At 44.0% G+C, this 26,364-nt stretch overlaps 1 protein-coding gene across 3 annotated transcripts in view; it reads right to left on the bottom strand.

Annotated features, from left to right (window-relative positions):
• TNPO1 (transportin 1) overlaps positions 1-26,364 on the bottom strand; it is a 281,541-nt gene that overhangs the window by 101,513 nt on the left and 153,664 nt on the right. For all 3 annotated transcript variants that reach the window (XR_013263933.1, XM_077462501.1, XM_077462500.1), the window contains exons 6-7: positions 22,748-22,829; positions 2,739-2,861 (exon numbers count right to left, since the gene is read on the bottom strand). Coding sequence is in view for 2 of the 3 variants with exons in the window: in XM_077462501.1 (XP_077318627.1) it covers positions 2,739-2,861; positions 22,748-22,829 (205 nt within the window). In the remaining variant the exon portion in view is untranslated. The remainder of the gene's footprint in view (positions 1-2,738; positions 2,862-22,747; positions 22,830-26,364) is intronic.

Below are 26,364 nucleotides of genomic sequence, written 5' to 3'. Positions count from 1 at the left end.
ATGTGAGCAACCTCCCGTGCTGCGGCCAAGCTTTTTCCTGCTTGATGATTGACATATGCCACCGCAGTGGCGTTGTTTAACTGCCCTTGAAGTCTCATTGACCATGTGGAGAGGCATAGCCTAATCGCTCGGAGCTCGAGCACATTGGTCGGCAACTTTGATTCCTCCCCCGACCAGAGGCCCTGGGTCGACTGTACTCCCAGTACTCCACCCCAGCCGGTCAGGCTGGAGTCCGTTGTGATCACTGTCCAGTGTAGAGATAGGAATGACTTCCCGGACCAAAGTGCCGGGGATCTCAGCCACCAGAGCATGGAGTCCCCGACTGACTGGCTCACCTGAATCTGCCGATCCAGGGATAATGTCCGATTTCGTCAAGATCTCCTTCTGCAAGACTGGCATGAAACTGGGTGTACAGCACTGCCTCGAAGGAAGCCACCATGATCCCCAGGACTCGCATGCAGAAGCGTTGCGACGACCACCTGTGGTTCATCAACAGTTTTACCAAAGCTCTGAGAGTCTGCAGCTTGTCTGAAGGGAGAAACACTCTCGCTTCCATGGAGTCCAGCAGTAAGCCTAGGTACTCCAGTCGTTGAGTCGGTATAAGCATCGACTTTTAGGTTCAACATCCACCCAAATTCCTGCAGGGTCTGCATGGTGATCGCCACATCCTCCTTTAATTCTTAGGCAGAAGATGCTCTCAGGAGGAGATCGTCTAGGTAACCTACGATCGTGATCCCGCGTTGTCGCAGCAACGCCAGAACTGGAGCCAATACCTTGGTAAAGACTCGGGGGGCTAATGCCAAACCAAAAGGGAGAGCCAAACTGGTAGTGGGCATCACCAACTGCAAATCGCAGAAACCTCTGATGCTGTAGGCATATGGGTATGTGCGGGTATGCATCCTGGATGTCCAAGGACGCCAGAGAGTCCCCTTGATGGAGTGCAGTGACTACTGAGCGAACCGATTCCATTCTGAATCTCTGTACTTTCACAAAGCAATTGAGGGCTTTTAGGTCCAAGATTGTGGTTTACAAAAAGGAAGTGGTATGTTCAAACCGATTTGAGTAGAACCCCCTGGAATCTTTCCGGCTCGGAAGAGGTGCCATCACCCCGTGACTCAGCAGGTCCCTTACCACTTCCAATAGGGCTTCCCGGCGAGCCGGGAGTAAGGGTAAGCTGGAGAGGAAGAATCTGTTTGGTGGCCAAGAGAAACTATCTTGTAGCCAGAGGAAATCAGTTTGCAGACCCATTGGTCGGACAGCCGAGAGGCCCACCAGGCTGCAAACTCCTGAAGGCGACGAACCCACCCCCTCAGAGGTCATCCTGTTGGGCTGGGGACACTAAGCCAAAACCCCAAAAAAGCAGTTTTTGAGTGGAACATGAGGGCCCTTGCCTACGGGTTGGCTCCTTAGCCTTCCTGGCCTGTGGGAGTAAGGTACTCTTCCCACCTGTGACATTCTTAATGTCATCCAATGAGGCTCCAAAGAGCCATTCACCAAGGAAGGGTAGATCCGTCAGGGCTTTCTTAGATGCCTGGTCCGCCAACCAACATTTTAGCCATATCAGGCACCTCAGCACCACTGCTGACACCGAAGCCCTGGATAACAGAGGGAGGGTATCCAGGGCCACGTCACAAACATACTTAACGCCTTGCACTAACTGGTCTGCTAGTTCCACACAGACAGTAGAAGCCAGTTTCTCACCCAATTTGCGGTGCAAAAGTTTTGCCCACTCGGTAAGTGTCTGTGACTTAAGTGCGGAGGCCAGTACTGGTCGCATTGCTGACCCCACAACCGTAAACAAGGACCACTGCCTCTGCCTTCCTGTCCGTGGGGTCCTTAAAGGCAGGAGTCCCCTCTACCGGGATCGTGGTTACTTTATTTAACCTGGATACAGGAGGGTCTATGACCGGAGGAGCAGACTATTTTTTAAGAAGGCTCTCCTCACAGGTGTAACGCACCGCCATATTTTGGGACCGAAAAGGTCTGTTGCGGTCTACCCCATTCCTTGTATATGAACTTATCAAAATAAGTCAGATACGGAAATGCCATAGGTGCACGGGCTGGCTTACAGGACCCATAAGGGACTGCTACATCAGCAGAGGAATCTGCTGTATCCTGAATATTCAGGGTATCACGCACAGTTGTGATAAGTGCTCCAACTAGCGCTTTGTTGAGCGCGGACCCGGACGGGGACTCATCCTCACTGTCCGATCGGTCCTGGTCAGCGTCATCTGAAACGACAGAGCAGGGGCCGCCAGTCTCAGCGGGGCCTGAGTCTGCGTCAGAGCTCTCCCCAGAAAAAAATCCCCAGACCGATGGGACCGCAGGGTTCCTAGGTCCATCTCCTTCACTAGGCAGAAAAAAAACAGAGGCTGCAGGATGAAGACCGGGGGTTGTTACTGAAGGGACCGCCCCTTGGACGGAACTAAAAGTTATGTTTTTTGTACACGCTAACATGTTCTGCCTAGTCCTCTCCTGAAGGTGGCGTAACAATTGATGGTCTAAAGTAAAGGAGCTGTGTCAGTCAGTGAACATAAGAGAAATAAAGAAAACAGATGCAGCCAACACATGTAATGATTGGTAAGCTGCAAATACACTTTTGTTTTGGGTTTAATACTGCTTTAATATACTGAGATCAAACAAATCAAAATTATGTGAAAAACATAAAAGCTCTTATAAAATAATACATTTAAAGCCATACAAATATATAATCATGATGTAATTAAGTGAAAGCTAACCTCCACTATGTTGTGCATATGAGGAAACAGGCGGTCCATCCGAACTTCAAGCAGCATTACAAGTGCCCGGCAAACATTTTTCCGAACTTCTGGCTCATCGTCTGTGGCCAATGCAAATAAGTTCTGTAAGAGAGCACACTAGTTACTTTTGCTACATGCCATGCAGATCTGTACAGTCTAAATTCTTGACATACTTGTTTTGGGGCAATGATTCAACAACATGACATGTAGATAAATATTTTCAGATGGAGAGAAGAGTAGAAGAAGCCCTTTTGTTTTTGTAAAGACAAGTTTTTTCAAATCTGTTGGAGGATCACCAGGGAGCATGGATAAATAAATTCAGAAAGCTGAAGCCAAGCTGACTAATCTAGGAGCAGAGGCACGCACATGTGAGTCTACGGACAATAGAAGCTCATGAATTAGATCATGCCTAATCTCGAAGAGGGAAGTCAGATTCCAACCGTTCTACTTGTTTGGGGACGGGGCTTTCTAGAATAAGGAGCCTGTTATGGGTGACTTGGATACCCTTGAGCTTTCAATATTTTTTTTTGTACTTGTGTACAGGCAAAGGTGAATCCACTTGCTTTTGCAATGCACCAGCATATACACTCATGAGCCATAACTTTATGAACACCCACCTAATACTGAGTAAGTCCCCTTTTCTGTCGCAAAAAAAAAAAAAACTTGACCTGTCACAGCATGGATCACACTAGAGCTTTAAAGTATATTGTGGTATCTGGCACCAAGCTGATACTAGCAGATCTTTCAAGCCCTGCAAGGTGGTGGTGGTGCCCAACTTGCATCTGACTTGCTTTTACAGCCCATCCCAAGTCAACATCTAAAAACTCGTTTAATGTTGCTCATAACACTAACTTTTCAGTGCGACAGGGCACATTATCCTGTTGAAAGATGCCACTGCCATCAAGCAATACTGTTTCCATAAAGGGGTGTATTTAGTCAGAAAATGCTTATATAAGATGGTACATGTCAAGCGACCCAGCAGAACACTGCCCAAAGCATCACAAAGCACACTTGGTGCCATCTTTTCTCAGGTAAGTGACACATGCACCAAGCCATCCACATGATGTAAAAGAAAATGTGATCAGACTAGGTCACCTATTCTGTTGTCCAGTTCTGGTGTTCAAGTGCCCATTGTAGGTGCTTTTGGCTGTGGACACAGGAGAAGATGAGCACCCTGACCAGCCTGCAGCTACTCTGCCCCATACACAAACTGCGATGCCCAATTTTTTTCTGCTTCCAACATATCGGCTTCAGTGACATGTTTACTCACTGCCTAATGTATCTCAATGAAGATCAGATGCCACTGTAACAAGATAACCAATGTTAAACACTTAAAGCATAAGTTTAAATTTTTTACAGAAAATCTGTAAGGTAAACTTACACTGGACCACATCGCACCCGGTCCCGCTGTACAGATTGTTCTGTAAAAAGGTGAACTTACCCTTTAATCCGTCAGTGATCTTAATGTTATGGCCGATATTGGTGTAAGTGAATTCGAATTTAGATCAAATGATTATGACCAGAAATGTATTTGTAGGTGAACATTTGAAAGCTTTTTATTTTGCGCTCTCCCTCCAAAACAAAATGCATATCTGAGGCAAAACTGCAGTGCCCCTATTTATGTGCGTCACAATCCATAAGAGCGTATGCTGGTTTGAATTAAAGCCAATCCAAGATGATAGTGCCTTCATTTAAGGTCAGACCTATGCAATACACGCCCCGCCAGTACACCCAAGAGAGGAGAAACTAAATGTTGTACATTCTGTGGATATTTACCCATAACAGATACAACCCTAACTCCAAATAAGGCTGTGTAAAATCTACATAAAAACAGAATGCAACGATTTGCAAATATCATAAAACCATATTTTATTCACAACAGAAAACATCAAATATTTAAACTGAGAAAATGTACAATTTTAAGACAAATATAAGGTGACTGAAATTAATGGCAGCAACAGGTCTCCAAAAAGTTGGGACTGGGCAATCATAAGCTGGCAAAGTACAACCGCAATTATATATATATATATATATATATATATATATATATAAAAAAAGAGAAGATGGGACAGGGTCATGTTTACCACGGTGTAGCCATCCCTACTTTTTTTAAACACTTGGAACACTGGGAACTGAGACCAGTTGCTGGAGTTTAGGGAGAGGAATATTGTCCCTTTCATGCCTGTTATAGGCTTCTAACTGCTCAACAGCCCTGGGTTATCTTTGCGTTTCAGGATACACCAAATATTTTCAATAGGTGATTGGCCCGGACTGCAGGCAGGGATATGGGATATTGCACTGAAAAAAACAGAATATGACTCCTTTCAATTCTCACACCCCGCTATGGCACAATACCCATATGCCTGTACTCGACACAGTTCCAGACCCAGTGCTACGGGCCTCATATGGTATAACATACAGTGGTGTGAAAAAGTGTTTGCCCCCTTCCCCATTTCTTGTTCCTTTGCATGTTTGTCACACTTAAGTGTTTCGGAACATCAAACCAATTTAAACAATAGTCAAGGACAACACAAGTAAACACAAAATGCAATTTGTAAATGAAGGTGTTTATTATTAAAGGTGAAAAAAAATCCAAACCATCAGGGCCCTGTGTGAAAAAGTGATAGCCCCCCTTGTTAAAACATACTATAACTGTGGTTGTCCACACCTGAGTTCAATTTCTCTAGCCACACCCAGGCCTGATTATTGCCACACCTGTTCACAATCAAGGCATCACTTAAATAGGAGCTGCTTGACACAGTAAGGTCCACCAGAAGATCCTTAAAAGCTACACATCATGCCGAGACCCAAAGAAATTCCGGAACAATTGAGAAAGAAAGTAATTGAGATCTATCAGTCTGGAAAGGGTTATAAAGCCATTTCCAAAGCTTTGGGAATCCAGCGAACCACAGTGAGAGCCATTATCCACAAATGGCAAAGACATGGAACAGTGGTGAACCTTCCCAGGAGTGGCCGGCCGCCCAAAATTACCCCAAGAGCGCAGCGACGACTCATCCAAGAAGTCACAAAAGACCCCACAACAACGTCCAAGGAACTGCAGGCCTCACTTGCCTCAGTTAAGGTCAGCGTTCATGCCTCCACCATCAGGAAAAGACTGGGCAAAAATGGACTGCATGGAAGAGTTCCAAGGAGAAAACCACTGCTGAGCAAAAAGAACATCAAAGCTCGTCTCAATTTCTCCACAACACATCTTGATGATCCCCAAGACTTTTGGGACAACATTCTGTGGACCGATGAGACAAAAGTGGAACTCTTTGGAAGGTGTGTGTCCAAGTATATCTGGCGTAGAAGGAACACTGCATTTCATAAAAAGAACATTATACCAACAGTAAAATATGGTGGTGGTAGTGTGATGGTCTGGGGCTGTTTTGCTGCTTCAGGACCTGGAAGACTTGCCGTGATAAAAGGAACTATGAATTCTGCTGTCTACCAAGAGATCCTGAAGGAGAATGTCCGACCATCTGTTCGTGTACTCAAGCTGAAACGAACTTGGGTTCTGCAGCAGGACAATGATCCTAAACACACCAGCAAGTCCACCACCGAATGGCTGAAGAAAAACAAAATGAAGACTTTGGAGTGGCCTAGCCAAAGTCCTGACCTGAATCCTATTGAGATGTTGTGGTATGACCTTAAAAAGGCCGTTCATGCTCGAAAACCCTCTAATGTAACTGAATTAGGACAATTCTGCAAAGATGAGTGGGCCAAAATTCCTCCAGGACGCTGTAAAAGCCTCATTGCACGTTATCGCAAACGCTTGGTTGCAGTTGCTGCTGCTAAGGGTGGCCCAACCAGTTATTAGGTTTAGGGGGCAATCACTTTTTCACACAGGGCCATGATGGTTTGGATTTTTTTTCACCTTTAATAATAAACACCTTCATTTACAAATTGCATTTTGTGTTTACTTGTGTTGTCCTTGACTATTGTTTAAATTGGTTTGATGTTCCCGAAACACTTAGGTGTGACAAACATGCAAAGGAACAGGAAATGAGGAAGGGGGCAAACACTTTTTCACACCACTGTACCTGTCCAAAGTTGTGACGGAATCCGGTCCTAAGACCTTTCAAGCACTTAAAGAGGAATTCCCACTCCAGAACCATTCATTGTTTAGATACCTATAACTTGGACACGCTGTTCAGGCACAGTTCACTAGTATTGCGACTAGACACCCACTCTGTCCTTAACACCTTTCTGGGGGCAGAACTATCCAACATCTACTACACCCTTAGACTCTAAAGGGCAAATGCAGTTATTCAGACAGCTAAACTTGCATGGGAAACTGATGTGGGATCCATAGATGACTGACTGGGTAGAAATACTGGAGGGGGACAAAACCACATCTCCTAAACTTTCAGACAGACTGACGCAACTGTACATAGTACACCATGCATACCTAACACCACTGAAACTAGCCAAGTTTCAAACCACAAGAAGCCCACTATGCCTCCTATGTATGCTGGTCCCTGGCTCATTCTATCATTTGACATGGGACTGCCCTAACATACAAACATACTGGGTGCAGACAGTTTGCTTCCTTCATGACATCATGGGCTCCCCAGTTGTCCTGGACCCAAAGCTATGTCTATTGGGCTTATTGGCCGACGTCAAAGTTGACAAATACCAGGCCATATTTATGTATGAAACCTTATTCACAGCACAAAAAGTGATAGATCTTGGATGCAGACATTGCCCCCTACACTTCACATCTGGAAAAAGGAAATTAATGATACCCTTCCATACAGGAAAATGATCTATACAGAGAGGATATACACAAAAATACTGTAGAGTGTGGGATACATGGCTGGAGGATGGCGAGACATGTACCTAACCGATCCACTCTATTGAGGGCAAATAAAAATAATACAACGGTTATTGTATAAACACATTTATTAAACATATGGTATGTACAATACTATATATTTGTGTTGAATGTACCTATGTATACGATGTTTACATCAGTTTTTTTTTTTTGAAAAAACAAGACTGCTGGGTTTCTAGATATGTTCAGATATGGCTTCTCTTTGCATGATAGAGCTTTATCATGCATTTTTGGATGGCACAGTGAACTGTGTTCAGACAGCAATTTCTGGATGTATTCCTGAGCACATGCAGTGATGTCCAATACAGAATTATGGCTATTTTTAATACAATGCATTCAGAGGACCAAAAGATCATGGGCATCCAATATTCAATGTCACGTACTGTCGATGAGAAGTACTGTAAGGCCAGGTTCACACCGCTGCGATGCGGGAACGTCGCGAATCCGCGGCGTTTTCCCGCATCGCATTACTCCCGCCGGCAGTTCACACTGCCCAATGCGGACGGCTGGGAGTGTCAATGATATGTTAATGACACCCCCAGATCCGTCCGCATATCGCAGTGCGATCTGCCGACTCGCACAGGAATCGGATCGCATGGTGTGAACCCCCATGCGATCCGATTCTGTTGCGGACCAAAAAAAGGGTCCCGTGCGAGTTTGCTGCGGGACCGATGCGAATTCAGCCATACTATCTGTATGGCTGAACTCGCATCGCTACGGAGATCGGATGTGATTTGCGGTGCGAATCACATCCGGATCTCCCCCCACAGCAGTGTGAACCCAGTCTAAATGATATATTTGAAGGCTTTGCAATTTTACATTGAGGAACATTACTCTGGAATTGTTTAACAATTTTTAGACACAGCTTTTCAAAGATTGGTGAACCTTTACTACTGAGACACTGACTCTCCAAGATGCCCTTCTTATACCCAATCATATTACTGACCGGTTGCCAATTAATCCAATTAGTTGTTAAATGTTCTTCTGGCTCTTCCTACTTAGTTAAACTTTGCCAGCTTTTTGTTGCCTTGTTCAACCTTTTGCTTCCATCAATTCCAAAAATAACCTATTAAACTGGTACATTTTCTCAACATTGGATATGTTTTCTATTATAAAAAAATATGGGTTTAGGAGATTTGCAAATCATTGCATTCTGTTTTTATGTAGATTTTACACATCGTCCCAACTTTGTTAGAGTTGGGGTGGTATAACAAATATTCACTAATTCCATAATATGAAAACAAGCTTTTTTAAATGACCGTGCAATTGCATTTTATTTTAGATAACCTTCCATCCTGTGTTACAGAAGCCTGTGTTACGAAAGAGCCAGCATCAACTGGGCAGATCATCTGCTAGCATATTAATAGCATTTCAGCTGTGTCAGATTCAAATACTGCAAGTACTAACATACTGCTGCTGTCAATATCTGCAGGTGTCAAACACATTATCATCCTGATCAGTTGGTCATGCTAATTGAAATCATTGGAATGCGAGAGATATGAAATAATTTCAAAGCATTAATGTTGTTCTATCACATCAGTACACTGCAGTAATGCGATGAGTGTCCACAGCATTGAATGAAAATGAATAAAATAAATAAAATGTCCTTGGTCTTATTCTCTTTAGAGACATAACTTGCTTTAAGGAAATATGTTGTTTCTGCATTGCCTTTCTTTATCTTTATGGGTTGTTTCAACGTGTATATTTCTGAGGCACAGAGAGCTTTCATTTCAGGGCAGATGTGATAAATGCATGTTTTTCATTAGGAGCAAGGGGGGAAAATCCCCTTATATTTGGCCTCCCCCCCCCCCCCCCTTAATTTAATCTTTTTATTTATTTATTTATTTATTTTTTTATTTTTTTACACACTGGGCCAGATTCAGGGGGCCTGACCCCAGCCTTTAAATGATCCTCAAACAAAACAATACTTAACTGAAGTTTTCAGTCACTGTAGGAAGGAATGGGCAGAGTTGGATCAACTTTGTTTGCCCATCTACACAAGTCCATGCCATGTTATTTGTTTTAAATAACGAGCGCTGTAAATACCCAATATCAGCTGTCTTCAGGCCGGTCCCATCACTTGCGGCCCCTTTACAGCTAAGATACACATCTTCTGAGTGAGGGGCAGTGATCTCTCTGATGTCAGCCGGAGAGATTACTTGGCCGCTCGTCTCCTCTGCAGAAAGCAATGCGTCATAGCTGTAAAGCGGTCGTGAGTCCCATGACCAGCCTGAAGACGCCTGATATTAGGTATACAGTGCTCGTTTTTAAAAACAAAGGACAGTCTGCTATGCCAGTCTAATAGAGAGGCTGGCAGTGAAAATTTAGCAAATGTAATTTTACAAGAATAGCAGCGGGGGCAGGCCAGAGAGACACACAGGGAATGACAGGCAGGGAGGAGGGTGAGAGGAGAGAGGTAAGCAGAGCAGCCCATCACAGAGGAAGGCACTTTGACCACTGTGATCAGGGCGGAGCTGCCCTGGTTATAGTGGTCTGATAAGAGAGGGCATGCAGTTTACACAGCACAAGTACTGTGCTGTGTAATCTGCTTTAAGGGACCAGAATCTGCAGTTTCTTGGGGGGTTAAACTCTTTAACCACTTCAGGACCGCCGTATTGCCATTGTACGTCAGCACAATGGCACAGGCAGGCAGAATCACGTACATCCACGCGATTGCCTTCCAGCGGGTGGGGGGTCCCATCGGACCCCCTCCCGCTGGTTACGGCGGTCCGATTCGGTCCAGGAGCGCTCCGTGATGAGGGGATGGCCGTTCGTTTTCGGCCACCCCCTCTGGATCGCTCCTGGCCAATGAGAAGCTTCCTCCCCTGTGTATTGTTTACACAGGAAGGAGGAAGTGATGTCATTCTCCTCGGGGCGGTCTTTTTGACCGGACTACGAGGAGAAGAGTAAAAGTAAGTCTGCACGAACACTACACTGACATGTAGGTACACACAGGCACACAAACCCCCCCCCCGATCCCCCCCCGCCCCCCCTCCCCCCCCAGTCACAGTGTCACTGATTGCATTGATCATTTCTTTACTGATCAATGCATTAAGTGTCAGTTGTGACAGTAAAAACTGTCAGGACAGTTAGTGTTAGGTCCAGGGTAGCCCCCTATCACCCCCCAATAAAGATTTAACCCCCTGATTGCCCCTAGAGTTAACCCTTTCACCCCCTTTTGCCAGTGTCACTAAGCGATCATTTTTCTGATCGCTGCATGTGTCGCTAGTGTCGCTAGGTAGCTAGTTATTTTTTTAGGTTCACCGCCAGGTTTTTATAGCGCTAGGTACCCCGATATACTACCCAATAATGTTTTTAACCCCCTGATTGCCGCTAGTTAACCCTTTCACCCCCTTTTGCCAGTGTCACTAAGCGATCGTTTTTCTGATCGCTGCATTAGTGTCGCTACAGTCGCTAGGTAGCTAGTTATTTTTTTAGGTTCACCGCCAGGTTTTTATAGCGCTAGGTACCCCGATATACTACCCAATAATGTTTTTAACCCCCTGATTGCCGCTAGTTAACCCTTTCACCCCCTTTTGCCAGTGTCACTAAGCGATCATTTTTCTGATCGCTGCATGTGTCGCTAGGTAGCTAGTTATTTTTTTAGGTTCACCGCCAGGTTTTTATATCGCTAGGTACCCCGATATACTACCCAATAATGTTTTTAACCCCCTGATTGCCGCTAGTTAACCCTTTCACCCCCTTTTGCCAGTGTCACTAAGCGATCGTTTTTCTGATCGCTGCATTAGTGTCGCTACAGTCGCTAGGTAGCTAGTTATTTTTTTAGGTTCACCGCCAGGTTTTTATAGCGCTAGGTACCCCGATATACTACCCAATAATGGTTTTAACCCCCTGATTTCCGCTAGTTAACCCTTTCACCCCCTTTTGCCAGTGTCACTAAGCGATAATTTTTCTGAACGCTGCATCAGTGTCGCTAGTGTCGCTAGGTAGCTAGTTAACTAGGCTCCCAAAAAGTCCCCCACATGTGGTATCCCCGTACTCGGGAGAAGCAGCAGAATTTATTTTGGGGTGTAATTTGACTTCTGCCCATAGCATGTGTGAGCAATATATCATTTAGTGACAACTTTGTGCAAAAAAAAAAAAGTTTGTAATATTCCCGCAACTTTTGGCAAAATATAAAATATTCCATGGACTCAACATGCCTCTCAGTAAATAGCTTGGGGTGTCTACTTTCCAAAATGGGGTCATTTGGGGGGGTTTTGTGCTATTTTGGCATTTTATGGCCTTCGAAACTGTGATAGGTAGTGAGGAGTTAAATCAAAAATTTGCACCCTTAGAAATCCTGAAGGTGGTGATTGGTTTTCGGGGTGCCGTGCGCGACTAGACTCCCAAAAAGTCCCACACATGTGGTATCCCCGTACTCGGGAGAAGCAGCAGAATGTATTTTGGGGTGTCATTTCACATATAACCATGGCATGTGTGAGCAATATATCATTTAGTGACAACTTTTTGTAAAAAAAAATTTTTTTTTTTTTTTTGTCATTATTCAATCCCTTAGGACAAAAAAAATAAATATTCAATGGGCTCAACATACCCATCAGCAATTTCCTTGGGGTGTCTACTTTCCAAAATGGGGTCATTTGGGGGGGGATTTGTACTGCCCTGCCATTTTAGCACCTCAAGAAATGAGATCGGCAGTCATAAATTAAAAGCTGTGTAAATTCCAGAAAATGTACTCTAGTTTGTAGACGCTATAACTTTTGCGCAAACCAAAAAATATACGCTTATTGACATTTTTTTTACTAAAGACATGTGGCTGAATAAATTTTGCCCTCAATGTATGACTAAAATTTAGTTTATTCGATTTTTCTTATAACAAAAAGAAGAAAATATCTTTTTTTTTCAAAATTTTCGCTCTTTTTTCATTTATATCGCAAAAAAAAAAAATCGCAGAGGCAATCAAATACCATCAAAAGAAAGCTCTATTTGTGGGAAGAAAAGGACGCAAATTTCGTTTGGGTGCAATATTGCATGACCGCGCAATTACCAGTTAAAGCAGCGCAGTGCGAAATTGCAAAAAGACCTCTGGTCCTTAAGGTGTTTATTGGTCCGGAACTGAAGTGGTTAAACACTTTCCATTCGCTATACATCCATCTTCAACAATTTATTCTCTAGGGTCTCCAAGTAATTTTCTAGCAAAAATATGTATTTTAACTTGTACGCAACAAATGTCAGAAAATGCCCTGGTCTTCAAGTGGTTAGTTAAAGATACCAATTTTTCCAGAGGTGTGTGCAAGTTTAACCACTTGCTTACTGGGCACTTAAACCTCCCTCCTGCCCAGACCAATTTTCAGCGCTCATGCACTTTGAATGACAATTGCGTGGCCATACAACACTGTACCCAAATGAAATTTTTATCTTTTTCCCACAAATAGAGCTTTCTTTTGGTGGTATTTAATTACAGCTGGGAGTTTTTTTTTTGCTAAACAAAAAAAGATGCAAAAAAAAAAAATCATGTTTCATAGTTTGTTATAAAATTTTGCAAACAGGTCATTTTTGTCCTTCATTGAAATGCGCTGATGAGGCGGCACTGATAGGCTGCACTGGTGGGCACTGATAGGCACAGTTAAGGCAGCACTAATAGGCACAGATAAGGCAGTACTGATGGGCAAAGATGGGCACAGATAAGATGGCAAGGATAGGTGGCACTAATAAGTACCACTGATAGATGGCACTGCTGGGCGGCATTGATGGGCACTGGTAGATGACACTGATGGGCACGGATATGTGGCACTGGGATGCAGCACTGTTGAGGCAGATTGTGGGCACTGATGGGTGGCACGTTTTTATTATTATCTAGGTGGCACTGGCAGGTGGGCACTGATGATCTGGTCGTGATCGGGACTGATGTCCCGATCACGGCCGTCGGTGATGGGCTTTTTTTTTCTCCTCGCGCCGTCAGCAAGAGGAGGAAAAATAGCCGATTACCGGCTCTGTTGTGTCACATGATCAGCTGTTATTGGTTGACAGCTGATCACGTGATAAGGGGTGGGGCGCGCAGGCCGCTCGTGCACGGGACGACGTCAATAGACATATTCCCGGCAAAGTAGGTCCGCGCTGTAGCCGTTATTTGGCTATAGCGCAGATCCCTAGTGGTTAAAGTGTTACTAAACCCACAACAGTAAAATCGGTCAGTATAACCAGCATGCTTTACTGCATATACAAACTGTGGGACCAATGTGGTTAACCTTCTGTACTGTGTAAAAAAGCCATTTGATTTGTCTTATCTGATCCTCCCCTTCTTTTGCCATCCCCAATCTTATAGAACAGAGACGTAGAAGGCACTCTGCACATGCTCAGTTTGGTGTGGACTGCTTTAATTTTGTTTTGGGAGGGTACATGTGATCAACACAGGGCCAATCAGCACTGTTCAGACAGGAAGTCATGGGTTATGCAGCCTTATAAAACAGTCATAGGAGAATTAAAGCTCTTTGCCCATGTTGTGTTTTTGATGCTGTTTTTGAGTCATGTGATCAGGGCCGTCTTCAATATCGATTGGACCCTGAGCAAACATTTTTTTGGGCCTCCCCCAATGCAATTTCACTCTCCATCTGCTCTGAGACATACAATAAATAGCAGCTAGACTTAAAATCAGTTTACTGTATCAGATCAGGCAGCAATTGCAATTGGTTGCCAGCAGTTTCAGCATATCATTACTGCTTACTGACTGGTTGCTAGAGGTTACAGCAAATGATTACTGTACAGTATTACTACTCACTGATTGGTTGCTAGAGGTTACAGCACATTTCCTCACTGCAGGGGGGCATGATATACATATGAATGCTGCCTTTATTTACATATCAATACCGCCGGCCGCAGCTATTTACTTATGAATGCTGGTTATTTACATGTAAACACAGGTTCTGCAGGTGAGTCATCTGTACACAACAATAAGGCAGAGCTGTGCAGCATTAGTACCAGCACTTCACACAGATATTGGGACACAGCACAGGACAAGGGAATTTAAACTGGGATAGTTGGCAAGTATGAGGCAGCTGCTTTGGGCCCCACAACAATGACAGGGCCCAGGGCAGCTGCCTCTTTTGCCCTGCCCGTGACCCATGAAAAAAGCAGTTTTCCCATGGCCATTATTGCCTTTTTTCTATTGGCAAAATGCTGATAACCCTACTTTTAATCGATAGTACTGCTATATACTGTGGATGAAAAAAGGTATTTAAGCGTTATTTACTAAAACAATTGCATTTCCACGTACCGTAAGAGACCAGATATAGTAACTGCCGTGTCCTGGGTTTAGAAACACTTGAAGGTTTGACATGCTGGGTAATCATTTACATAGCACAACCTCATCTTTTACATTTTACCAAAAACTGAGACATATATTGCATTTGTGTGCCCTATGATTAATTAGCTTTAATTTTCTTACTGAATATTTGTGCTTAAAGTGGTTGTTAAAATGGAAGTAAACCCTTCCAAACAACTTTGACCTACAGGTAAGCCTAGATTAAGGCTTACCTGTAGGTCCAAGTAATATCTCCTAAACCTATATGGTTTAGGAGATATTTGCCCGAAAATGGGCACCGCTGTCTACGGCGCATGCGCCGTAGACAGCGGCGCGCAGGCGCACTAAATGCGGCAAGTCCAAGAATGGATTTGCCAAATTTGTCTACTCCCGTGCGCATGCGCGGGAGTGACGTCATCGCGGCTCCGGCGAATGGCAGCGTCGGAGCTCCGAGACGCGACTCCCGTGCGCATGCGCGGGAGTGACGTCATCGCGGCTTCCCCGCTGTCATTCGTCGGAGCTGCGAGAGACGCCACAACCAAGATGGATGCGGCGGACTACAGGTGACAGCGGCGACTTCGCTGGCTCCTGTGTCAGGTAAGTGACACATAATGAGCTACTATGCGATGCATAGTAGTCCATTATGCTTTACCTTTGCAGGGAAAAAAAGAGGAAGTAAACCCATCAGGGTTTACTTCCTCTTTAAGTCACTTTCACATCTTCATATCATACCCTCTGTTTTCTAAATCCTGTGTGCCCCTGTGTGATTAAGAAAAAAAAAAAATCTGCTATGCCTAAATTTCAGAGCTCTTCTCAGCGATCACATGATAGGCTGGCTTTCTTCTCTCCCGTCTGATAGATGCTGCAAGCAGGGCGGAGATTTCCCCACTGAAAGCATTTGGGAGAGGAGAGAGACAGGTGATCATGTGATCGCTGAAAAGAGCTCTGAAATAAGGTATAGCAGTTTTTTTTATAAATCATTAACACAGGGGCACATAGGATTAGAACACAGAGTGGATGGTATGAAAATGTGAAAGTTATGTGAGCAGTGGGAGTTGAGGGGGCAGGTACTGTTACAACAAGCCAACAGGCGGGGGGGGGGGGGGGGGGGGGGGGAGCACAGATGAGACAGATAGCAGGCTGCGTATGAGGGATGCAAGTACAGATGACTGGTGTCAAGGCTCAGCAGCCCTGATATATTGGAGAAAGCATAGAGGAGGAGGGTATAGCCAGGCATTTCAGGTGTTAAGGGGGCCAAATGACACAGCACAAGCACTGTGCTGTATAAAATGCTTTAACCACGAGGCCTATTTTTCAAACTTGTTGTTTACAAGTTACATTTTTTTTGCTAGAAAATTACTTAGAACCCCCAAACATAATATCTTTTTATGACACCCTAGAAAATAAAATGGCAGTCATTGCAATACTTTATGTCACACTGAATTTGCTCAGCAGTCTTACAAGCGCAATTTGATTGGAAAAAATACAACAGTAAAGTTAGCCCAATTTTTTTCTATATTGTACAAGATAATGTTACGCCAAGTAAATTGATACCCAACATGTCATGCTTCAAAATTGCGCCTGCTCGTGGAATGGTGTCAAACTTTGGCACTTAAAAATCTCAATTGGCGACATTTCAAAATGTATGCAGGTTACCAGTTTTGAGTTAGAGGATGTCTGGTGCTAAAATTATTGGGCTCACTAACGATTGTGGCGATACCTCACGTGTGGTTTGAACACTGTTTTCATATGTGCACAACCTATGTATGCGATTGCTTCTGCGTGTGAGCTTGGAGGGACAGGGCGCTTTAAATGATTTTTTTTTTTATACTGTCCTTTTTTCCATTTAAAAGTTTTGGGTCACTTCTATTCCTATTACAATGTAAACCTCCCTTGTAATAGAAAAAAAAAAAAAAACATTACAGGACCTCCAGGCCTGTAAGGGGATAGGATCGGATCATCTCCGCCACAACAGACTGCTCTTAGAGACGACCGGAGTGTGGCGGGAGGGGGCACCCCTCCTGTCGCTGATCTCGCAGCGAATCTGCCACAGAGATTGACTGAAAGCAGACCGGCCACCGTTTAAGATAATGGGGTTATGGAAGATATCTGCTGCTATAGCGACAGTATTCCACATCAAAGTACTGATGTATAACGACGGCGGCTGGTCCATATGTGGTTAAACTGCAGGGGTGTCCACACTTTTTTCAAAGAGGGCCAGATTTCATCAAGTGAACATGCGTGAGGGCCAACCATTTTGCCTGACTTTCTTTGAACTATTAAAATGAAATGCAAATTAAATATTTTATGCAAAGTTTATTGCAAACCGCATACTTTTCATTTTGTCACATGGATGACAAATCTAAACAGGTGTTAAATCACTCGACCTTTCATATCTGAAGGCCAGATGAAGAAAAATCCAAGAAGCTGAAATGTATGTCAGGAACATTGTAAAGTACATTACATATTATTAGTTGTAAACTTTTAAGTTAAAAAAAATATGAACAGGAACATAACACCAAGTATACATCTTGTGTCCAAATATATTCATAACTGATTTAGACCAATTGACATTAACTGAGATTTTACAATATATTCATCTCAATTGTTAAAAAAAAAAAAAAAAAAACTTGCCTGCACTAATGTGAAGGGTGAAACTGAGATCTGGACTGCAGCACATAGGCTAGGTCTGGGTCAGAGGCAGTGGTTTTGATGCGCAAAATGTCACGCAGGTAAGTCACTGAATCTTGCCCTCACACAGTTCTTGTTAAAGTTCATAGCAGAGAATGTCTTCTCACACATATATGTTGAGCCAAACAAGCTCAGCATTTTCTTAGCCAATGTTCGAATCTCTTGAAACTGGTTCTTATCCAGTTGGGGGTAAAAGTTCACAAGAGAGCTGTTTGTGACGACTGCGTAACTCGCTATCACAATGCAGCTCAATGAGCTCGATCTGGAGAATTATTGGGGTCAACAGAGAATGGAGAGGAGAAAAGGCTGAGCTCCTTTTCAACAGCTGCAAAATCCTGAAAGCGCCATTTAAACTCCCCAGCAAGAGATGTGATGTCTGCTGCATACCTGCGCACTGATATTGTCCTGTGGAAAACTGTTCATTAGTTCCTGCAACGCTGAAAAATTTATAGTATTGGGCTGCGTTTGTGACAACTGCCTTATGAAAAGTTGCAGCTTTGTTCCAAAGGCTTTGAGGTGTGAATAAAGTTGGTTCACCGCTGCATCTTTCCCCTGAAGACTCGTGTTCAGTACATTCAGATGCTTGGTTATGTCAATTAGAAACCCCAAATCAGCCAGCCAAATTGGATCAGATAGTTCTCGCATCGGTTGTCCCTTTGTTTCCAAGAATTTTCCAATTTCCTTTCTGAGAGAGTAGAAATGCTGCAGTACAGACCCCCGACTGAGCCATCTTACATTGTAATATAAAACATCTTCGTATTCAGCCTGGATGTCCAGTAGAAACTGTTTAACCACTTCCCGACTGGCGCACGACGATGTACGTCGACAGAATGGCACGGGCAGGCATAAGGGCTTACATGTACGTCCTTGCCTGCCCGCGGGTCGGGGGCCCGATCGGGCCCCTGCCCGCGGGTCGGGGGCCCGATCGGGCCCCCGCCTGGTGCCTGCGGCGGTCGGTATTCGTTCGGGAGCGATCCCGGACGAGGGAACGGCCATTCATTCATGGCCACCCCCTCGCGATCGCTCCCGACGAATGAAAATGCTCCGTGACATCACTTCCTCTCCTGTAATGTAAACACAGGAGAGGAAGTGATGTAATCTCTCCTCCGTGTCGGTATTTTTCGTTCCGAAACCGAGGAGAGAGGATCGGTGAGTTGCACCAACACGACACTACACAGTAGAACATGCCAGGCACACTCACACCCCCCCGATCACCCCCCCCCCCCCCCAATTACCCCTGCCCCCCAGTCACAGTGACACCAATGTCATTTTTTTATTTATTTTTTGCATTGGTGTCATTTGTGACTGTAATAACTGTTAGGGCAGTTAGGGTTAGCCCCCTTTAGTTCTAATGTACCCCCCTAACCCCCCCAATAAAGGTTTAACCCCGTGATCACCCCCCGTCGCCAGTGTCACTAAGGCTGGGTTCACATTGCAGCAGTTTATGAGAACGAATGTGATTCGCACCGCACTGCAAATCACATCCGATCTCTGTGCGATTCGAGTTCAGCCATACAGACAGTATGGCTGAATTCGCATCGCACCCGCCGCAAATTCGCACGGGACCCTTTTTTTGGCCCGCAGCAGAATCGGATCGCATGGGTGTTCACACCATGCGATCCGAGTTTGCAGATCGCACTGCGATATGCGAACTGATCTGGGGGTGTCATTAACATTTCACTGACACTCCCAGCAGTTCGCATAGGGCAGTGTGAACTGCCGCCGGGAGGCATGCGATGCGGGAACCCCGCCGCGGATTCGTGGCGTTCCCGCATCGCTCCAGTGTGAACCCAGCCTAATAAGCGATCGTTTTTCTGATCGCTGTATTAGTGTCACAGGTGACGCTAGTTAGGCAGGTAGGTATTTAGGTTTGCCGCAGCTTTTTATAGCGCCAGGGACCCCCATATACTACCGCATAAAGCCCCCTGATTGCCCCCTAGTTAACCCTTTCACCAGTGATCACCATATAACTTACAGGTGACGCTGGTTGGTTAGTTTTTTTTTATAGTTTAAGGGCACCCGCCATTTATTACCTAGTCTCACTAGTGTACCCCTAAATTTAGGGGTGTCTACTTTCCAAAATGGGGTCATTTGGGGGGGGTTTGTGCCATCTTGGCATTTTATGGCCTTCAAAACTGTAACGCCCTTAGAAAGCCTGAAGGCGGTGCTTGGTTTTCGGGGCCCCGTACACGGCTAGGCTCCCAAAAAGTCCCACATATGTGGTATCCCCGTACTCAGGAGAAGCAGCAGAATTTATTTTGGGGTGTCATTTCACATATGCCCATGGCATGTGTGAGCAATATATCATTTAGTGACAACTTTGTGTAAAAAAAAAAAAAAATTTTTTTTTTGTCATTATTCAATCGCTTGAGGCAAAAAAATTAAATATTCAATGGGCTCAACATGCCACTTATCAATTTCCTTAGGGTGTCTACTTTCCAAAATGGGGTCATTTGGGGGGGTTTTGTACTGCCCTGCCATTTTAGCACCTCAAGAAATGAGATAGGCAGTCGTAAACTAAAAGCTGCGTAAATTCCAGAAAACGTACCTTAGTTTGTAGATGTGACAACTTTTGCGCAAACCAATAAATATACAATTATTGACTTTTTTTTTTACCAAAGACATGTGGCTGAATACATTTTGGCCTAAATCTATGACTAAAATTGAGTTTATTGGATTTTTCTAATAACAAAAAGTAGAAAATATCATTTTTTTTCAAAATTTGCGGTCTTTTTACATTTATATCGCAAAAAATAAAAATCGCAGAGGCAATCAAATACCATCAAAAGAAAGCTCTATTTGTGGGAAGAAAAGGACGCAAATTTTGTTTGGGTTCAACATTGCATGACCGCGCAATTACCAGTTAAAGCAGCGCAGTGCCAAATTGTAAAAAGACCTCTGGTCATTTACCAGCAAAATGGTCCGGTCTGAAAGTGGTTAAACTGGCAGTGGCACAGGGCTTTAGAGTGAATAAAATTAATAGTCTTCACCACCGGTTTCATAACATGATCATATTTGAGATGTTTAGCACAGAGAACTTGATGAATGATACAATGGAGTTTAATAGCTTTGCCTCCTTCGATTACCTTGTTACAGATTAGGGTTGCTAATCCACTTCGTTCACCAGCCACGGCAGGTACCCCATCAGTAATAATATCAGTAAGTTTGTTACAAGGCAGTTTCATGTCGTCTATGGCAGAGCTAACAAACAAATAAATCTGTTCCTCTTGTTTGGTCCGTAAGGCTCTGGAGGTCAAGTAGCTCTTCAGTCACATTCATTTCATCATCCACCCCTCTCATAAAAATCAGCAACTGAGCGTGTCAGATAGGTCCGTGCTTTCATCACAGGCTATTGAAAAGAAGTCCAAATCCACTCCTTTGGATGTTAACTGTCTCAATATCTGTTGAAATCTCTTCAATTCTCCTTGCTACAGTGTTACGAGCCAGGCAAATGTTAGCAAACTCTTGCTTCTTCTCAGGATAGATATTCTCAGCCATTTTTATAACGCATTCTTTGATAAAGTCGCCCTCAGCAAAAGATTTGCAATTTTTAGCAACGTTGCCACCTCATACATAGCTGGCCTTTGTGGCATTTTCATTTGACTCATGGGCTCTTGTGAAAAATTGCTGTTGTGAGATTAAAATAGCTTAAAGTTGCTTCAACTTTTCACTTCGGTCGCGCTCTGTTAGCTTGTTGTATGTGCTATGTCTCTACTGGTAGTGTCTCTTGACATTCAATTCCTTATAAACAGCTGCAGTCTCTTGGCATATCAAACACAGTGATTCCGTATTTCAGAGAAGAAATTTTCCATTTGTCCTGGAAGCGGCGGCCCTCACTCAACTTTCCTCCTCTTGTTTACAGTCGCCATTTTAGAAATTGACCAGAAGGGGAAGGAATCATGTGAGCGCAGTGCCAGAGGTATTGGTCTAAGTGTGTTCGTCCGATACACTAAACAAGAATTCTCATACCTTTTGTGGCTTTGTGTGGTGAAGTGTCTGAGAATGAGCTGTATGTGTAAAATTTTATATATATATATATATATATATATATATATATATATATATATATATATATATATATATATATATATATATAATTTCCTTTTTGGCCCCCAATAAATCCAAGAGCTCCGCTGAGGGCAAGTATGAGCTCAGTTTTTACTAAATATTTATTTTCTCCTCCATCACTTCTGTGGCCCCCAGGCTCTGATCAGGGCAAGGATGAGCTTTTGTTTTTATTAGTATCTCTGGGCCCCACTTATAATTTGCCCTTATCTCTTCTGTGGTCTCAGGCTCCAATCAGGGCAAGGATGAGCTGTGTTTTTTTTATACATCTCTTTGGCCCCCACAAAGATAAACTGTTTTTTATATATATATATATATATATATAACTCTAGGCCCCCACAAGGATGAGCTCGTTTTTTTTTTTTTTTTATTATAAAAAAAAAAAAAAAAAAAGAGGTGTATATATATCCCCTGAGAAATCCCTGAGCGCCACTCACCGACACTCACAAGTCGATGTGCCCAAGCCCCCTAGGATTCTGATAGCACGCAGCGCCGGCAATCACGGGCACCGAGTCTGAGCTCTGCAGCGGTGGAAATGACTTGGTGTCTGTTATTGGTGTGCTGTCCACTTCCCAATGGGCTTTGGAACATGCCTCAGCAACAGCTAGCATCACGCCCCAGCTTATCAGTGAGAGGCGCTCAGGATTTCTCAGGGGATATATATATATATATATATATATATATATATATATATATATATATATATATATATATATATATATATATATATTTATTTTTTTTTTTAACCGGGCTACCGGGCTCATCCATACCCTTGGGGGCCACGGGCCGCGGGTTGGACTTTGGACATGACTGGGTTGAACAGGATTTTTTCGGGTTAAACGCTTTAATAAACTGTGTTGCAGATCTAGCACGTTTTATTCTCCAGGGTCTCTGCTTTCAGAAAATATATACTCTTATCTTATTTAAGCGTTAAATGGTTATCTATATGACGCATCATCTAATCTCAAATTAAATTACTGTATAAAAACTACCACTTAAAAGGCAGCGAAATTTACTACTTTTATTGCAGCAGGCTAAAAATTTCTACTTGTCTATGTTGTTTGCTTTTGTTGCTATTTTCCCAACTCTTCATTATTTAGCACTGTGTATTACACAGGAGATCAACAATCATACCTCAATAAAGGAATCAATGTGCATCATAAGAGCTTGTGTTCTCCCACTAATGAACTGGTTGACACAGGCAACAGCATGTGACCTATGTTGAAGGAAAGAAGGAATACAAAATCAAATTCATAGGCAATAAAAACGGTTTACACACAGAACACACTACATAAATATGAGATTGTGGAAAGAGAGAGGATACAAAGAACATATTAAAATGCCTTATTGAGATTGTTGTAAATCTCAAGTGCCCCTAAAAGGAAGCTGATACCCATGACGACGTTCGCACATTCTTGATCCTGAACCAAGCTGTTTGCGTCAATTCAGACACAGCCCGACTCAGCCATGCCCTCTGCTGACAGGGTTTGATTGTGTGACAGATGAGTAATTAGATGGGGCAGTGCTACCATTAAAAAAAACTTTTACCTTTACAATCAATTTAAGGAAGAAATACTTTATAACAGCACAACTAATGCATGCAAAGTAAAATTAGCTAGACAAAGCAAGCATTGTTCTAATAAAACCATTCAGTAAGGTCTTTCCTACTAGTTTCATTCAGATTTGATCATAATAGAATCACTTAATGAGCACAATACAGAACTTTTTAATGAATAAAACCTTGCAGCAGAGGTACAGTTAGGTCCATATTTGGACACAAGCACAATTTTCTGGCTCTGTATGCCACCAGAATGAATTAAAATGAAACAATCCAAATGAATTTGAGGTGTAGACTTTCAGCTTTAATTCAAGAGGTTCAATATAAAAATAGGATTTTTATAACAGCTTACCTGTAGAATTCTTCTCTTTTGAGGTACATCATGGGACACAATGTTTCAGTAATTACTGGCGGGTTATAGGGTATCACTAGGTGATTGGACACTGGCACACCCTAGACAGGAAGTTCAACCCCCTATATAACCCCTCCCCTTACTGGGAGTACCTCAGTTTTGTAGCAAAGCAATATAAAGTGTATTAGAAGAGCGGAGGGACCTCTGTGTCCCATGATGTACTTCAAAAGAAAAGGATTTTACAGGCAAGCTGTTAAAAATCCTATTTTCTTTCTCATACATCACGGGACAGTGTCTCAGTAATTACTGATGGGATGTCCCAGAGCATGCTATCTGAGGGGAGGGGAACCACACAAAGTAGGGTTTAATCAGACCTGAGGACCTTGTACCGCTGCCTGCAGCACACTACGCCCAAAGGCAATAACCTCATGTGTTCCCAAACCCACCTGATAAAATTTGGTGAATGTATGGACTAACGTACAGGTTGTGGCCTTGCAGATTTGAGCCATGGAGGCCTGGTGATGCACTGCCCATGAAGCACCAATAGCCCTACTGGAGTGCGCCTTGACCTAAAAAGGCGGAACTCTCTGCTTCAAACCATAAGCTTGAACAATTACTTGTCTAATCCACTTGGCAATGGTAGATTTAGACTCTGCCTGTCCTTATTATGACCTTCTGGCAATACAAACAAATCATCCGTTATGTGAAACTGAGCAGTCGCTTCCAGGTAGGCTTTGACTGCTCTCACTGCATCCAAAGAATGTTGTGACCCTTCTTCCGTAGAACAGGGATTTGGAAAAAAGGAAGGCAGAACAATATCTTGGTTTAGATGAAAACCTGAAACCACCTTTGGTAGAAAACTAGGATGGGGGCGTAACACCACTCTATCCTTGTGCATTATTAGATATGGCACTTTACAAGAAAGGGCCGCTAATTCTGATACTCTTCTGGCAGAAGAAATGGCCACCAGAAAAAATAGTATTTTTATACTCACCGTAAAATCCTTCTCTGTAATTCACCGACCGACACAGCTCCTCTCTAACTAAATGGGTTGTATAGCCTGCCATTAGGAGAACAAAGCAAAATTGTTACACAATACACAGAACTTTTAATCCCGTCCCAGGGGGACGGACCCTGTGCTATCAACCCTCCTCTGCTCCCAGCAGCTTCAGTACGTTAGCAAGCAGTATAATGTAGAAAAAAGGAGGGGTGGGTGCTGTGCCGGTCGGTGAATTACAGAGAAAAGGATTTTACGGCGAGTACAAAAATCCTATTTTCTCTTATATTCCCAGACCGAGACAGCTCCTCTCTGTAACTAAATGGGACGTCCCCAAGCAGTGCCAAACGAGGGGTGGGAAAAACAGCATAAAAAACTTCATCCACCATGGCAAGTGGGAACTAGTGAAACCAAACCCACAAAAAACAGTGTGTGGAAAACCTCCACCATATAAGCGGGCATCCTCAACAGGTGTGATCCTCAAAACCACAACATTGCGGAAGTAATTTAACAGTGCATTTAAAAAAAAAAACAGTACTGTGTTTTTATCGAAAAACCAGGAAAAAAAAAACTCCATGGCAACTACACAGCTGCCTGCAAAACTTTGCAGCCAAAACAAGCATCAGCTGATGCACTGACGTCTACCTTGTAGAACTTATAACGTATGGACAGACGACCAGGTCGCCGCCTTACACACCTGAGCGACAGACGATTGGTGTCGGAAGGCCCAAGACATTACGATTGCTCTTGTAGAGTGGGTCATGACTGGAAAGGGGGGCACCTGCCCCTTCAAGGCGTAGGCTTGGACTACAATCTGTCTGATCCACCTGGAAATGGTGGCCGACAAGACCGCAATGCCTTTCTTTGGACCAGTCAACGAAACAGAGTCTTGACTTCCGAAAGGGAGCTGTGGCAGACAAGTACACCTTCAGAGCCCTAACCACATCCAGAGCGTGAAGGGCCACCTCCTTGGGGTGCTTCAGGTTAGGACACAACGATGGTAATACAATGTCCTCATTGATATGAAAAGCCGAAACCTCCTTTGGTAGAAAGGACGGTTGCGGACGCAACATCACCTTATCCCTGTGGATGACCAGATAAGGCGACTTGCAGGACAAGGCCGCCAATTCGAAACCCTCCTGGATGATGTGATGGTTACTAGAAAGACCACCTTCTGTGAAAGGGTCAACAAGGGAATCTCCCTGATATTCTCAAACGACGGCTTCTGAAGCGACAGCACCAGGTTCAAATCCCATGGGGGTAACGGAGGACGCACCGGAGGGACTACATGTCGTACCCCCTGAACAAAGGTACTCAATAATGAGCGATACACCAGGGGTCGCTGATAAAAGACAGCCAGGGCTGAAAACTGCCCCTTAATGGTGCTCAATGCCAATTTCTGGTCCACTTCATACTGAAGAAACAGCAGGATCCTGGATATAGAGAAGGAGCACGGATGCCATCCTTTCTCCTCACACAGCCAGCGATGGTAAAGCAGGGTAAAAGATTGGACCTTGAGATAGGTCTTCCCGCAGTGGCAGTCGCCAGGGATGGTCTGCCACCAGACGCTCCAGGTCCGCGTACCAGGGCCTCTGAGGCCAATCTGGGGCCACCAGGATTACTGGAATCCCCTCGGCTGCCACTCTGCGAAGTAGACGTGGCAACAGTTTTAGTGGAGGAAAGGCGTATATCAGTTGGTACTGATCCCACGGAGCCACCAGCACGCGTCTGAGGCGTCGGCCCACAGATCCCTCGTCCTGGACACGAATCTCGGCACCTTCCGATTGAGATGGGAGGCCAGCTGGAATATCGCCGGATGCAACGCCCATTCTCCTGGGTCCAGC

Source organism: Lithobates pipiens, unplaced genomic scaffold, assembly GCF_037356315.1.
Source record: "Lithobates pipiens isolate NorthernLeopardFrog02 unplaced genomic scaffold, aLitPip1_a1.2 Scaffold_3, whole genome shotgun sequence".
In the NCBI taxonomy this organism is placed as follows: Eukaryota; Metazoa; Chordata; class Amphibia; order Anura; family Ranidae; genus Lithobates; species Lithobates pipiens.
Note: the sequence above shows the minus strand (reverse complement) of the source record. Positions and strands in the feature narration are given on the sequence as shown.